General features: G+C 49.9%; 9 protein-coding genes across 9 annotated transcripts; 4 read left to right on the top strand and 5 right to left on the bottom strand.

The window, feature by feature from the left end:
- Positions 1-60: 60 nt before the first annotated feature.
- HPODL_04610 (uncharacterized protein) lies at positions 61-3,135 on the top strand (the record flags this gene model as incomplete). Its single annotated transcript, XM_014080948.1, has 1 exon — positions 61-3,135. The coding sequence occupies one exon, from the start codon at positions 61-63 to the stop codon at positions 3,133-3,135; it is 3,075 nt and encodes a 1,024-aa protein (XP_013936423.1).
- On the bottom strand, positions 3,128-4,996 carry HPODL_05113 (uncharacterized protein; the record flags this gene model as incomplete). The annotated part of the gene is made up of 1 exon (XM_014080947.1): positions 3,128-4,996. The coding sequence occupies one exon, from the start codon at positions 4,994-4,996 to the stop codon at positions 3,128-3,130; it is 1,869 nt and encodes a 622-aa protein (XP_013936422.1).
- Positions 4,997-5,063: 67 nt separating this feature from the next.
- On the bottom strand, positions 5,064-5,612 carry HPODL_05112 (uncharacterized protein; the record flags this gene model as incomplete). The annotated part of the gene is made up of 1 exon (XM_014080946.1): positions 5,064-5,612. The coding sequence occupies one exon, from the start codon at positions 5,610-5,612 to the stop codon at positions 5,064-5,066; it is 549 nt and encodes a 182-aa protein (XP_013936421.1).
- Positions 5,613-5,654: 42 nt separating this feature from the next.
- On the top strand, positions 5,655-7,067 carry HPODL_04608 (Subunit of cleavage factor I (CFI); the record flags this gene model as incomplete). The annotated part of the gene is made up of 1 exon (XM_014080945.1): positions 5,655-7,067. One exon carries the CDS (start codon positions 5,655-5,657, stop codon positions 7,065-7,067), a length of 1,413 nt encoding a protein of 470 aa, XP_013936420.1.
- Positions 7,068-8,585: 1,518 nt separating this feature from the next.
- Positions 8,586-9,752, bottom strand: HPODL_04607 (DNA repair and recombination protein rad22; the record flags this gene model as incomplete). Its single annotated transcript, XM_014080944.1, has 1 exon — positions 8,586-9,752. One exon carries the CDS (start codon positions 9,750-9,752, stop codon positions 8,586-8,588), a length of 1,167 nt encoding a protein of 388 aa, XP_013936419.1.
- A 416-nt stretch (positions 9,753-10,168) lies between these two features.
- On the top strand, positions 10,169-11,725 carry HPODL_04606 (Nuclear envelope protein with multiple putative transmembrane domains; the record flags this gene model as incomplete). The annotated part of the gene is made up of 1 exon (XM_014080943.1): positions 10,169-11,725. The coding sequence occupies one exon, from the start codon at positions 10,169-10,171 to the stop codon at positions 11,723-11,725; it is 1,557 nt and encodes a 518-aa protein (XP_013936418.1).
- Positions 11,726-11,771: 46 nt separating this feature from the next.
- Positions 11,772-13,691, bottom strand: HPODL_04605 (Endosomal/prevacuolar sodium/hydrogen exchanger; the record flags this gene model as incomplete). Its single annotated transcript, XM_014080942.1, has 1 exon — positions 11,772-13,691. One exon carries the CDS (start codon positions 13,689-13,691, stop codon positions 11,772-11,774), a length of 1,920 nt encoding a protein of 639 aa, XP_013936417.1.
- A 133-nt stretch (positions 13,692-13,824) lies between these two features.
- Positions 13,825-14,394, top strand: HPODL_04604 (Guanylate kinase; the record flags this gene model as incomplete). The annotated part of the gene is made up of 1 exon (XM_014080941.1): positions 13,825-14,394. The coding sequence occupies one exon, from the start codon at positions 13,825-13,827 to the stop codon at positions 14,392-14,394; it is 570 nt and encodes a 189-aa protein (XP_013936416.1).
- A 4-nt stretch (positions 14,395-14,398) lies between these two features.
- On the bottom strand, positions 14,399-15,295 carry HPODL_04603 (Reduced viability upon starvation protein 161; the record flags this gene model as incomplete). The annotated part of the gene is made up of 1 exon (XM_014080940.1): positions 14,399-15,295. One exon carries the CDS (start codon positions 15,293-15,295, stop codon positions 14,399-14,401), a length of 897 nt encoding a protein of 298 aa, XP_013936415.1.
- Between the last annotated feature and the right edge of the window lie 4 nt (positions 15,296-15,299).

The following is a 15,299-nucleotide window of genomic DNA, read 5'->3' as shown; positions in this document are numbered from 1 at the left end:
ATCCGACGATCGACGCCAGCCGACCCATATTTCCGCCAAATTTTATGCTAATTATTCTTCATGCCTTACACGCCTCCCAGTCGTCATCCCAGAGCCGACTCCAACCATCAAGCGTTTCGCAATCTTCTTGCCGGCTCGACAGGGCTAGGGACGGACCCGATGGACTCTCCAAACCTGCCCTCCGACTTTGTCACGTTCACCACAGAATCCCCCCAGTCCTACTCATACACCCTTCTGGCCCCAAACTCTCTGGCTCTGAAATTGAGCGTGCTCAAGCGGTCGCTCGAGGTTCTTCTAGACCGACCAGAGCTGCTCTCAAACATATCCATGGAGAACAACGACTACTTTTCCCGGAAAGGCCCGGCTACAGTGCCGCTGCGCAGAACGTCTACCATGACCCTCATGGACAACGTGTTTCGCATGGAGAGACGGGTGTCGCAGTCGTCGATCAAGTCGCTGCCCGGCTCGTCGTCTGAGCCAGAAACACAGGACTCAATTCCAGCCCCCACCCCTACAAACATAGACGAGGAACTGCGGAGGAATTTGAAGGAGATCATCAGTATTTTGGAGATGAAGGAGAATCCGTCGCAGATCAAGCTCGAGAAGGTCGTCGGCCTCCACACGCTGTCACTCAATCCAAAAGGGATCTCCAAAAGCGAGTCATTGCGCAAGAACCTGCTGTACGCCCTAGCAACGCCATTCACAGATAACTCCAACACCCCGGCCCACTCGTACTTGCTGGGCGGCCTGCCAGTGCCGCAGACCAGCCCGTCCACGCTGGGACTCGTGTCGCTGGGAAACAAATTCGGCTCCAGCAGCCGGCAGTTTCATCTCGCCTCTGGCGGGAAGTCCGCGTCGCCCAAGGCCTACTTCACGTGCGAGGCAGAATCGCCGTGGAGCCTCAAGAACGCGAACGACTTTGCGTGTCTCATGTTTGGCATCTCCAAAGCGTCGCTCGCGTCGCTCAGCGTGATGGACCTCATCGCTCCTCGCGCACGTGACCTGGTTCTCGATAGGCTGTGCAACGGCAAAGAACTGGTTTTCTCGGGGGAAATCATTGCCATCAAGCGCAACAACATGCCAATAGCCTGGACCTCTCTGTGGGCCAAGCGCAAACACGGCCTGATCATTCTGATTTTCGAGCAGGTGCCGTGCGACCAACTAGACTTCATTGTTGAATACAGAAACGACGGCTACTACATAAAGTCGTCCGCAGATACACACGCTTCGCTCTTCCGCAGCGACAAGGAGTTTGTGGGTGCTCCGCTGTCGCGCATCCTGCCCACCATGAGTCATGAGCTCGCCAACGCAACGGTCGACACTCACATGTACCATTCTGCCACCATCAACCGGTCCCGCTACTATACCCTCAGACTCCCGGAAAACGAGGCTGTTCCGTGCGCCGTGACGTCCGAGCCTCTAGAAGACGGCATTTTACGCGTGAACTTGCACTCGCTACCGTATATATCGGGAGCGTTTGTCATCTCGTCCAAAACACTCAAGGTGGTGTCGTTCAACCACGCCATAGCCAAGAACCTCTTTGGGACATCCGACATCAAGAACAAGTCCATCGACCTCATAATTCCGTCGTTTTCAGGGCTCTTTGAGCTCGCGCTCAAGGAAAACCCAAATATAATGTACCAACACGGCCTTGTGCTGCCGGAGCACTATTTCCGCAAACAGGACGCAATATTGCGGGCTTCGTCAGAAGAGGAGCAGGATCTGCTTTTTGTCAACTCTATTGGCATTGATGGTCTCCACAGAGACGGTAGCACCGTCAAGGTCGACGTCCAGCTGCGCGTGATGGAGTACGAGAACTGCATGCTATGGATAACTTACTCGCGTGCAACCAGCAAGAGACGGTCTGTTTCGCGCCCGAACAGCGTGTGCTCTAACGAAGAGGAGAGCGAGGACGACGAGGCCAATGGAGACGAGTCGATGCCGTCGCAGATGAGTCTGTTCCAGCAGATGGAGAACGACCTGCATTCTTGCGGCAGCTCTTCAGACGGGCTGAGTCGGTCCAGCAGCATGAACACGATCGCCAACAAGCCAATGGAGCGGATGAACAGCCTGAAGAAGCTGAACGCGACGTCAGACTCGTCGCTGTCAGCTATCAGCAAGTCTGTGTCGACTGGCTCGCAGAAAACGACAGAGACGGACATGGACGACCACGAGGTCCATGACATTGCCGAGAGTCTGGGGGAGTTCCGGCTGGAGAATATTCGCACGGGCCGCGCGCTGCTGGAGCGCGAAAATGCGCAGATCGCACGCATAAGAAAGCAGAGCAAGTACTTCCCGCAGAAAATAGGGCTTCTTCGTCGCGAGAAAAAAATCACAGATTTTACGGTGATCAAGAACCTCGGACAGGGCGCGTACGGCAAGGTGGTGCTTGCACAGCACAAGGACGACCCCGCGTACCGGCTGGTGATCAAGGCGATTTTCAAAGAGCGGATCTTGGTCGACACGTGGGTTAGAGACAGGAACCTGGGCACGATTCCATCAGAGATACAGATTATGAACTATATAAACAGCGACCCGCACCCCAACCTGATGCGGATCGTCGATTTCTTTGAGGACGACCGGTGCTATTACGTCGAGACGCCGCAGCACGGCGACCCGGCTGCGGTCGACCTGTTCGACTTGATCGAGGTCAAGTCGGACATGACCGAGCTGGAGTGCCAGTACATATTTTTCCAGTGCTGCTCCGCCATGGCGCATCTGCATTCGCACGGCGTCGTCCACCGCGACATCAAGGACGAGAACATCATCGTCGACAAGGACTATGTGGTCAAGCTGATCGACTATGGGTCGGCAGCATACACCAAGAACGGGCCGTTCGGGGTGTTTGTGGGGACCATCGACTACGCTGCTCCGGAGGTTCTCAACGGACAGCCGTACGAGGGCAAGCCGCAGGATGTGTGGGCGATGGGCGTGCTCCTGTACACCCTTGTGTTCAAAGAAAACCCGTTCTGCAACGTCGACGAGATCATGGACGGCGGGTTCAAGTTCCCGTCGTTCCATGAGGTGAGTGAATCGTGTGTGGACTTGATTCGCATGATAATGGTCAAGGACGTGGCGCAAAGACCCTCGATGAACGACATTCTGCAGCATCCATGGCTGTCTGGCTTTAAGTAACCAATAAATGGTCCACGTTGATGCCTATTTTACGCAGGCTGATCGACTGGAGCTGACTAATCTTCACGCAATTCCGGTAGAGCTCCGACTGCTCGCTGTAGTCCATTAGCTGCCGTCTGAACAGCTTGTTGTACGCGGCGATTTTCTCGTTCATCCACCCGACAAAAATCACCTTCTGTCCCGTCTCGCGGAAACACTGCTCGTACAGCAGATACGTGTTTTTGATGAAGGTGAAGTAGATTAGAGACATCTGCAGGATGTATTTTTTCACGTCACCTTCGAACTTGAGCTGGCTCACCAGCTTGTCCAGCTGCTTGCTCTTTGACTCCAGCACCAAATCTCGCGCTTTTTCCTCCATGTGAATCATCTGAAAAAGATCCACCGTCTCCATGATCTCTCTGCTCGAGCTCAGCGGGTTGCTGATCTCCCAAGACAGCAGCTTCACCAGCTTCTCCTTGAGGTTCTCCCATTTGAGCTTCTTCAGCTTGAGGAGCAGCGCAAACTGTTCGTCGGGACTCTGGTTCTGAAGCCTGTCGATCTGATCGCTCACTCGGGTCAGGAAGCCAACGGCCTCCACGTATTTGTGGTGTCCGAGATACAGCTCTATGTTCATCAGTCCTTCGTCGACAGTATTCAGGTTCTGTGTCGAATTCTTGTCGTTCAGGTCCAACGACCGCGACCTTCGGTGGTTCAGCTTTGTTGTCAGGTCGTGGAGGTAGTCGGAGTTCTTACTTAGTCTTTCGTGCGTCACAGAAAGCCTGCTCACGCTTTCTGTCAAATCCTTCTGTTTGGCCTTTTCCAGCTCCATCGTGCTGGCAAGCTCGTCCTTCGCAGCTCGCAGATGCGACACAATTTTATTGTACTCGTTCAGACTGTCGGTCTGAAAAAGAAACACCATGCCGTTGATCTTCAGCGATAGAGTATGTTCTCCCGCGTTGGCGGCTTTGGAGATCACGAGGTCTCGCAGGGGCCAGCATTGAGCGGCCACAGTCTTCTTTCTGTCGCCGGTGCGCTTGCGCGTGGCCACCAGCAAATGGTCGTTCAGAATGATCAGATGTGCCGGACGAATCGGCTTGCAAGTGATAGCGTTGAGCTCGCCCCAGCGTCTCGACTCTGCCACGACGTGACGGCCCGGAATCGCAGAAACAAACTTCTGCGCACCTTCCACTTCCTTGAACAGCGAGTTGAGGTTCGAGGCCCACTTCTTCTCCAGCAATAGCACACTACGTCTATTGTCTTTGTTGCTGCCGTTGTCCATTTTCTCCTGCGCTTCCTCGGCCTGCGAGCTCAAAATCTCGTTAAGTTTCATTGCAGGACCCTTCAGCTCCTCCAATACCCCCTCTGCTTCGACCATGGTGCGAGAAACTGTGAGCACCTGGTTAAATGACTGTGTGATGGTATGTTTGACGTCGCCGTCGTTGGACGACGCAAGATCGCTCAGGTCGCGCGCAAACTGATCAATCTTTGTGGCGTTCGCGTCTTTGAGATACCCCTGCACATATGGCACTGCGTCGAACGACTCGGCGGACAGATCAGTCAGTAGCGCACTCGAGTCCAGTGCTGTTTGCTGGCGATTTTCGCTCACGGCAGCCTCCGCTCCTTCAGGCAGTGGAGGAAACTGCGAGAGCGCATCCTTCTGGACCGACTGGGCCTCCTGTGGGTTCAGCTTCACGGAAAACCGCCTGTTGACACCACTATTGTCGATCTTGTGCGGCCGTCTCTGTTTCGGTGGCTGCTTCTGTACGGGAGCAGAGGGCGCAGCAGCAGCATTTTCTATAATCGGAGCTGAGATCTTTGCCGGAGTGAACGTCTTTTTGGCGTTCTTGGTGGACCAATTGGCCCTGCTCAGTCGTCTGTCCATAACAAAAATATAAACTTGTGGAAATTACACAGCCTTAAGTTAATTGTGCGCACTTAATTATTAAAAACTACTTGTTTTTCAGCTCGTTCATTTGCAGCAGCAGGCTCTCGCCGCTCAGCTCCGGCAGCGAGTCGTCGATGGCGTCGGCCGTCTTCTTGTCGATCTTGTTGTCCAGCAACAATTTGTTGATGCTCTTGCTTATTTTCTCTCCCCTCACCTCTACCGGCTCAGGGAGCAGTTGGAAGTCCTGGGTCCGAAGCGATTGGATTTTGCTGCGGATCTTTTGTAGGTTCTCCCCAACGCCGTCGTCTTCGCTGTTCCAGGACTTGAGGTCCATAAGCACGTCGTTGATTTTGATCAGCTCGTAATAATTGTTGTAGATGATCGACTTGATCTCGGCCTGGTTTGAGTTTAACTGCTCGATAATCTCGTTTTCTGTCTCGAGGAGCTTCTTGAAGTCACTGTTTTTAATAAAGTCGTCCACATTTTCCAAAGTGAGCTCTGGCTCCTCGGCTGGCTCTTCGTGGGTTAATTGTGCATTCTCCAGCTGCTGCTGCGTTTGCTCCTGTAATTTGTAAAACTCCTTGAGAGCCTTTCTTCGTGACGATATAGACATGTAATAAAAATATATATTTTTTTTTAGGTTTAATTTTCTGCCATGGCTACCTTCGACCCCTCCATTCTGCAGTCGATTCTCAACAAAACCAAAACAGAGTCGTCCGAGAGCGTTAACCTTGTAGAAGTGCCACCGTTCCAGGAATGGCGGTTTGAAGTTGCCGCCAAAGACAAGCTCAAACTGAAACTTGTCGACGGAACAGCAGAGATCTTTGGAACCGAGCTGTCGCCCAACATAGAGTACGCGTTCCAGGGCTCGATAAAACTGTGTGTTTTCTCGTTTTCTGGCTGTAAATTGCAGTTCTGGAACTGCCAGCCGTTGTCCGAGTACGTCAGTGAGGAGAGCTGTGTTGGACAGTATCTAACATTGCATTTGGGTCTGGAAAAACAGAGAGTGGTGGAAGGCCCGCGCGTTCTCGTCATTGGAGGAAAGGACTCGGGCAAAACGGCTCTTTGCCGCACGTTAGCGTCGTACGCAGAAAAACAGGACCATCAACCGATGCTGGTCAACCTGAATCCCAGGGACTTTCAGTTTGTGATTCCTGGTAATTTGAGCGCCACCGCGATTTCCGATCTCCTGAACGTCGAGAACGTCGCCTTGGGCGAAAGCGTCGCCACAGGTCCCTCTTTCTACCACCAGAAACAGCCATTGGCCAAGACTTTCGGACTGGAAAAGTTTTCAGATAACGTTAAACTATACAGGTATTTAATCCAGCAATTGGGGAAGTCGGTGCGCAGACGCCTCGATAACGACCTCAAGGTGAAAAAATCAGGTGTGATAGTCGACACGCCTGCATTCACAATCAAAGAGTACGACATCATCGAGGAAATTGTTGCATCCTTTAATATTAATGTGCTTTTAATAGTTGGAAGCGAGAGACTGCTGGTCGACTTGAAGAAAAAAATGCAAAACCCAGCAATCACGCTGTTGAAACTCAACAAGTCCAGCGGATGCGTTGACAAGGACGACAAATATGAGCGAGAACTGCAGCAACGGTCGATCAAAGAATATTTTTACGGCATCGACAGGCTCCAGCTGAGTCCGTACAGCATCACCGTCAACTTGAAAGATTTCATCTTTGTGCGCCCTAAGGAGACGGAACACGTGAACCTCTCGTTTTTGAGCGGGGATCTTGCTGATGATGATGAGGTGCCTCGCGAAACTGTCAATTTCAAGCAGCTGGCCGAACGAGTCAAGAACCCTGGCTCAGATACCTTGAGTAACTCCATTCTGTCTTTAGTGGATGATTCCCATATCGACACCTTGAAATACCTGAATTCAGACGACGATGACGAAAACCTGATCAAGCCATTCCTGGATAGCAGCTCCTTGGGATTCTGCTACGTTCAAAATTGTAACGATGAAAAAGGGAAGCTAACATTATTAGTGCCATCTCCTGTCCAGCAATTGCCAACTAGAACGCTCTTGTTGACACAGTTCAGATACCATGAATAGACGTCTATTTTCTTTCGGCCGCCGTAGTTGCCGTCGACCTCGTCGAAGCGCTCTCATGCATTTGACCAAGCTCTGTGTCGGCTATTCCCTCAAAAAACGTTTCTCGTAGCTCTTTCCAGCGAGTCGTCCAGGTGCCCAGTGTGATCATGATCGCACAGCTGCAGATCTGCAGCAGCCACCAGTATATGCTGGTTGGGAATCCTGAATTGAGCCATACTAGCGCGAGATTCACCACATGGACCGTGAGAGCGTAATCCCATGCCAATTTCGATCGCCCGATAATTATCGTAATAAAGATCACGCTCAGCAAGGAGTCAAATAGCCATAGTGCTGCCAAAGTGAGTCCCAAAGTGTTTTCCAGTGACACCCATTGCCAAGAGAAACACCACTTGAAAGAAAACGGCAAGCCTAGAAGCTGCGCCGTGGCAAAAAATAGGATGATGGCCGTTAGATAGTAAAACACTTGCAAAATCACAATCTGTAGGAAAATCCGGCCCGGCGTTGAGGAATTGCCCTGGATCTGCTGAAACGAGGGCAGCCGGGAATAATGGAGTTTGAAGGAATCAAACATGATCAGATGTATATAAAACAATAATTTATTTCGGAAACACCCAAGCCCAATATTACGTAATACAGTACGGTGTCAGGATTGTCTATCTTAGTCGATATGGAGGGAGAGGTTGCGTAATGGAGTTTGCAAGGGACCGCGAATAACCACAATAACCCAAAGCTAAGTCCGATCGTTTCCCAAACAAGAAATATTACCTTTGAGACAATCTCTGAAATATTCGGAGCTGCATGACATTGCGTCCTGCATTTGATCAATTAACCTGAATTTCCAGAAGAGCTTCTGTAGCTTTGCTGCTGTCTACCATACGAGACGGTATTCTAGCTTAATGTTATATGGAAATCCTAAGTTAGTTATCGGAAAAATTCACCGTACGAGAATCCGCATTTCTTGCTGCATCAGCATCCCTGCCCATGCGAACTTAGCAGTGAGCCACGTTGGACTACGAATATACCCACACTTAGTCAATTAAAGCTGGCCCAATTGACTGGGGACATCTCTCTTCGATTACAGGAGCTTCATGAACGAAGTTAGTATCTCACGGTGTTTGTTGCATCCCAGCTTACCACAGAGCCCAAACCAAGTTCAGTGAGAGATGCTCACTTCAGAGACAACGAGAATGTCTTACAAACCCACCGGTGCTTGGTATAGTTGTTACCATTACATTACATCTCATAGGTTGATTGATTGACACTGGTTTTAATGGGGATACAAGCTAGTGTTTATCCATGCGTAGCTTAGAACCAATGAGAATCTGGCGACGGTTGCTTGTGGATGTTGACAATTGACCTCCACTGGCGGGATTAACATGATATGAATGCTCTTAAAGACGAATGCATTATTTTGTACTTTGAGACACGCGGACCTTCCAAGCCGACTGCAAATGGTAATAGTTGGTCTGAATATAGCACGAATTTGATATATTTGTAATTGAGAAGCTGAATAAAATACTATTTAGCCCAATTCCCACGCTTGACAGACGAAGGAACATTATTTTCCTTTTCATCAAGCACCAAACTGCGCTTGATCGGGGTGGACTTGTTATGGTTGACGAAGCTTGATTTCTTCAGAGAGTCAGGAGTGTTTCTAGCGTCGTACTTGGACCCGTTTTGTAATGAGGGGTCGAGCTTCACCTTGTCTGCTGCTTTGGCACTCACAAACACCACCTTGTCGGGAATCCCTCCAGGCGTGGCAGATGGAGCGCTCAGATCCAGCTTGCGCGCGACAGGAGTGCTGCTCTTGCTGGAGTCTGCTTCGCGTTGTAGTTCCTGCGACTTGCCCGTCTTGAGCTCGCGTCCGCGAGGAGCTGGTGGCTGCAATGAACGGGGCTCGAAATCGTCGTCGTCGTCGAACTCGGGCTCCGAGTCAGGCAGTGCGTCCCGCTTAGTCTTGACCAGCTCGTCTGGCCAGTCGTCGCTCATAAAATCGTTAAAGGAGTTCTCGTGGTCTTCTGCTGGATCGCTCGTTTTCAATGCTGGCATCGAATGCGATTGCGGCTTGGTTGCCACCATAGGCTTTCGTTCCGGCTCCTTCAGCGACATGGCTTTTGGCTTTTCTTCGTGGCGCATTAACTTGTCCTCGTCAAAAGTCAGTGGAATGGGCTTGACCTTGCAAATTCGCTTCAGATAGTCTTTATCGTACAGACAGTTGCCAAGCGAGTTGCCGAACTGTCTCAACGCTCTCTTCATCCCGTCCGTTGCAGCCTCTTTCTTGCATTTGTCAAATGCTGCGCTCTTGCTGTTGCAATTATCTATCGAGCCGTATCCTATGTCTTCATGGTACGTACCGTCTCTCAGAATAACACGAACTATGGAAGATAGCCCCAGACTAACACGTCCATTACGCTCGTCGATGTAGTCCACTTGGAACGAACGGAGCTCAGACCTCCACCCTGTAGGTCCAAAGATCTCGTTGGCCAGATTGATGGCCTTCCATCCTTCCAGGTAGTTCACTTTTGTCTGGCCAGGCCCGCTTCTGATGCTGATAAATTCCGGTCCCAGCTTACGATCTAGCGCAGTTTTGAGACGCTCCAGCTCTTCAGGGGTGTACGGAATAGTCGCAGGCTCGTTCACATTCTCTTGCTTCTGGGGCAAGCCACGCGATATTTGACCAGACATCTAGAGAGACAAGAGAAAAAACGAAAAAAGGAGATCAAGTTGATATTTGCATTTATTCTGTCCACAAAACGCGTCGTGCCAGACGATCGACCTCGCTCCTCAGGACGAAAAAAATAAAGGTGGTTTTTTTCTTGTTTATTCATGTCTACAATTTATAATCGAGATCGACTCGCAGGTCGATTAGGCTCTCTCCCGAGTAGACAGCTTCCGCTACAGACACAGAAAACCAGTCAAGATGCATTAAAAAACAAAACAATTACTCCAAGATCCTGGCCAAAGTGTTCCACATGAGAATGAAGTTTTACTCAAGGCTGGCATTGTTGCTCGCTCTCGTATACACAATCATAGTCAGTCTGCCCTTCAAAATCAGCCCGTTATTTTTCCCTGTGAAAGTTTGTCTGTTCTGGTGTTCATTCATGCTGATAAGGTTTGCCAGAGACCTCACTTTGAAAGTTGAGACCACCACCTATTCGACGGTTTTCCAGCAGGTTTTCGGATCGCTGCTCTCAGCGGAGTTCGCCACCCTCATGTCTTCATTTTTGATCTCTAATGTGCTGACATATGGTATCATCTGGTCGCAGTCAGCCAGCCTGTCGTACTATATCGAGAGCCCCACAAAAACTATCAAGCCCTTTGTCAATGATAAGTTCCTTTATTTCTGGTTTTTTGCCTTCACCAGCACGCTAGTTTACACAATGTTCTTCCTCACAAAAGGGAAGAACCAATTGAAGTTCAAGGTTGGTGTTTACAGAGTCGAACCTCTAGAATACCTCAAGAATCTGCCATTGTTGGAGATTTTGAAAGAGACCAGCATTTTCAGCATTTCAGTGACTCTCGCTACGCCCCCACTATTCCTCATGGTTAGAAAATTCATGTTCAACACCATCTTGTTCCCATTCATTTGGCTGCTGAGTCTCAACACACATCTTCCTCGAGTCTCCATTTCGCTATCATTATACTTTGGCTTGTTCTTGCTCACCTTCACCACAGTCTTACTGTACGAGGTTCTGAACGAAATCTACAACGCTTATGCCATGGTGGGGTGCCTGAATGTTAAAAAACCTTTGAGCACACACGCCGAAGACCAGCTAGAAACACTTCTGTCCGGCCTCAAAGACATCAAGCACCCGTTCGTGAGACTCACAGCTTTCCAGGAGCTTGTATACATGGCACAGACAGCAGAGGAGAGAAAATTCTTCTACAAAAACACGACTAACTGGACCTCCCTTCTTGAGCAGTGCTCGATTGTGATCCGCAGCGTGTCGATGGCTGTGACGGCAGATCTGAGCCTTCCGCCGGTGATTCAAACCCCGGTCCAGAAAAACAGCATTTTTGGGAACTCGGGGTCCTCCAGATCGCCCATAGACGAGGACAAGTCAGACAAGAAAGTGGACTCGCTTTTCCTACCTGCCGAAAAACCGAAACCAAAGCCAAAATCGTTCTTGGAAACGATTCAAGACAAAATTACCAGTTTTGGAAAAAATGTGAGAAAACCAGAGTTGCTTGTGAAACTGGAAAAGGAGTCTCGCAGCAAGAACACGCGCGAGGCTCTCGACTGCGTCTTGTCCAACCTCGGATTTCTAGAAGACATATTTCTCCCCAACATTGAGCGTGAGGCTTCCAAACGGGTGCCCAATAAAGTGATGGTGGGTGATGCAGTGCTAGTGATATCAGAGGTGTTATTACACGCCAAACACGAGGACCGCAAGAACGTTGTTATTCCTACGCTGACCGAGGTGCTGACGCTTCTGACTCGTCTATACAAGGCCACAGCTGAGTTTCTCTCCGACCCGCCTGCCAAAGATACAGGCAGCTGTTGTATCCGCGAGCTGAACGAGTTGACTCTGGATTACTTTTTCAAGCTGGTGGTGCAGTACAACTCTGTGCTGAACGACCTGATCTTGGCTCCAGACGTCTTCAAGTTTGCCAAATGGTGCACGGACACCGCGCTCGACGAGAAAATGGAATGGTGATTTATTTCGTGAGTATATATATCCGTCTAATTAGAAGCTGGAAAGATTATTTCTTGTCATTTTGCTTTGCCGGCAGATTATCCAGCAGCACCGGCTTCAGCACGTTTTCGTCAAAGTTGGTAAACCATTTAGCGTGTTCGTCGACGCTCAGAATGTTGCTCAGTAGGCCAGATGAAGACCTGCTTGGCTGGTCCTGCAAAGGCGGCGCGGCGTTTCCAGAAGTCGATCCTGGGCCAGGGAAGCTGGCCAGAGTGTTTGCAGGCAGCTGAGCGTGATCTTCAAACTCAGTGTCTCTCATCAGGTCGTCCTGGGAAGGATTTCTGGACCGTGTAGGCACGTTATCTGTGTAATGCGAGGCGCTTGCCGAGGCGAAATTCTTGTTACTGATCATTCCGTTCGGATTCTTTCCATAGAACGTGGATGCTGGCGGAGGCACTCTTGGCGCCTCGATGTCAAACTCGTCGTCGCTGGTATTTTCCTCGACGCAGCCCGTTTTGATATTGAGCATTTCTAGCATTCCGGCAGTGGTTCCTCCGAAAAGAATCACCGTCAGAACCACCACGACCAAGACGGTAGCCAGAAGTGCAGACTTGGACTCGCCCTGCAGTCCCATGGCCAGAGCCACTCCCACGGCTCCACGGAGACCCGCCCAGAATTGCATCATTTGGTAGTTGTATGGAATTTCGTCCTGCACAGCTGGCGGCGCCAGTCCGCGTCTTGCTCCCTTTGTGCGCGCAAACCAGTTGATGGCACGTCCCAGCGGGAACACCGCTGCCCATCTGGAAATGCAGATGGAGATGAATGTGACAATGATGAGCACGGGCTTGAACACAAGCTCCACCTCAGTGAACAGCGACAATCCAAGATAAATGAAGATAAAGTTCTCTGAAAGCTGGGCCAGCAGCTGGAAGATGTACTTGGTTGCAATCTGCGTGCGTCTCGACATATTGTAGTAGGCGTAGTGTTTCATTGTGATGCCACAGAAAAGCAGCGAAACAATTCCTGACATGTGGCACCCGTTCGAGAAAAAGTAGGACTCGTACGCAAACAGCAGCACCAGACACGTTTCGATCTGCGGATACCGTCTGATGTGGGAGTGTTTGAGCACGAGAGCAACGAGAATCCCCACAACAAGGCCAATAATGGTGCTGATGGTGAATGTCATGAGGAACATTCCAATTCCTTCGAAAAAGCTGGAAAACTCCGCGCTGGTGCCATGAAACTTCTCGCATGTCTCGAACATAACGATACAGATAGCGTCGTTCAGAAGCGACTCGCCGAAAATAATTGTGTATAACTTTGGATCGACTTTATAGGAGTTGAAAATAGACAGAATGGTGACAGGGTCCGTGGCAGAAAGCGTGGCACCGACAGCCAGGGCATCCACAAAAGACATGCCAATGCTCTCAATGCCCAATTTCGTGTAGATGTACAAGATGATACCCAAGACCATCGCACTAATAAATGTTCCAGGGATTGCAAAAGTCAGAATGGACCCTATATTTCGGAAGAAGTTTGCCTGATGCAACTCGTATCCGGAGTTGAGAATAATGGGCGGCAGCAAAATGTTGAAAAAGTAGCTCGATTTGAATTTCACTGCGTCCTGAATGTAATGGCCTGGACTGATTCTGATGATAAGACCAACCACCATGCCGTAAAATATGGAGAGAACGGTTTCATGAATGGCCTTGATCCGTTTCTGCTGCAGATAGTACGACGACCATAATGCGGAGCATAATAGAAACAGCACAATAAACAGGGCCCAGGAGGAAAAAATCTCCTCTGCCATTGGGTTTGTCTCATCTAGGTTGTCATCAGAAGGGAGCCCTGTATCGGGGCTATCACTTTTGGGCTCTTCGTCTATTGGGTCCGCTGGATCGACCTGCTTGGCCAATGATTCCGCTGCTGGACCAAAAACGCCTCTTTTGGCCAAAAAAAGGCCACCGTTGATAACTGCAGAGGCCATATTTCAAAGAACAGCGAATAAGAAAAAAAGGTGAATGAAATGCGCGAAACGATACAACTTATTAGCATAAAACAAAAAAAAAAAAAATACTATTAGCTGTTATTATAATTAGTTCAATAATTTCATAAACATTATGGTTGGGCGGCCTATTGTCATCAGTGGTCCCTCTGGAACAGGTAAATCCACTTTGCTGAAGAAGCTGTTTGCTGAGTTCCCAGATAAGTTTGGATTTTCCGTGTCCAACACCACCAGAAAACCTAGACCTGGTGAAAAAGATGGTGTCGATTACCACTTCACCACGGTAGAGGACTTCAAGAAGATGATTGAAGAAAACAAATTCATCGAGTGGGCCCAGTTCTCCGGCAACTACTATGGCACCTCTGTGAAAGCTGTGCAAGACGTGGCCGACGTGATGAAGAGAACGTGTATCCTGGACATTGATATGCAGGGTGTCAAGAGCGTCAAGAAGACCAACCTGGGCGCCCGATTCCTCTTTATCTCTCCTCCATCCATCGAGGAGCTCAAGAAGAGGCTCGAGAGCCGTGGAACAGAGACCCCTGAATCTCTTGCCAAGCGGCTTGCTGCTGCATCTGCGGAGATGGAGTACGCCAGGGCAGGTGGACACGACAAGATCATTGTCAACGATGACCTTGAGAAGGCGTACTCTGAGCTGAAGGAGTTCATTTTCGCTGAGCCCATTTAAGCATTCATAAATTTTTAATATCTAGAGCTCTCATACGGGACAGTATCTCCTCCAGCCTTGCGTCAATTTTCTCCTCCTCATGTTCCTCAACAGTCATGGCGTCCAGCTGCTGCTGCTTCTGCTCCAGCCTGGCATATATGTCGCTATACAGCTTGAGTTGGATTTTAATGAAACTCTCAAAGGTAGGGTCCACCAGTGACAGCCGCAGCGCAATAAACTGCTCGATTTCGTTCTTGAGCCGTGTGTTGATGTCCATGTAGATAGTTTCTGCCTCGTCGTACTCAACTTTGAACTTCTGCAGCTTGTCCAGGCTCTTTTGTAACTGGTCTGTTTTCTCGGTGTGGTGCTGCTCGGTCACCTGTCGCTCAATTGCTTCATACTCGCTCTGCAATTTCGAAAGCTTGAATCGTGAAACGTCGTAATCCACCTTTTTGCGTGCGCGCTTCTTGATCAGCTTGTTGATCTCGTCGTTGTACTTCTTCAGCTCGTTAATCGGCTCCACGACCGTGATGTTCATTGGTTCCAGAATTTCTGGCAGAATATTGTCTTTGATGTCTTCCACCATCTGCAGATAGTCCAGCGAAATACCGTCTCTGGGGTTCACCTTGTGCTCCGTCTCCGCAGCTTCCGGCCGCTTATCGGCCTTGAGCTCAAAGCTATAGTCTCCATAAAACGAGTCCAGTGTTCTAGCCATATTTATCTGAGTCTCAAGCAGATTTTCGAAGTTGCTTACAAAACGGCCCAGTTCCTGGTCCAGCTCGTTGGTGTAGGTCTCGAGTTTGCGGAAATTGGCCTCCTGGGCGTCGAACTCAGGGTCAACAGAGGGCTCACCCTTGTTTGTGCGCAATATCACATGTGCTCCGGCACGATTGACAGCTTTTTTAAACCCAAGCCATGACATGCCG

This window comes from Ogataea parapolymorpha, chromosome II (genome assembly GCF_000187245.1).
Source record: "Ogataea parapolymorpha DL-1 chromosome II, whole genome shotgun sequence".
Taxonomy (NCBI): domain Eukaryota; kingdom Fungi; phylum Ascomycota; class Pichiomycetes; order Pichiales; family Pichiaceae; genus Ogataea; species Ogataea parapolymorpha.
This window is presented reverse-complemented; position numbering and strand designations above follow the sequence as displayed.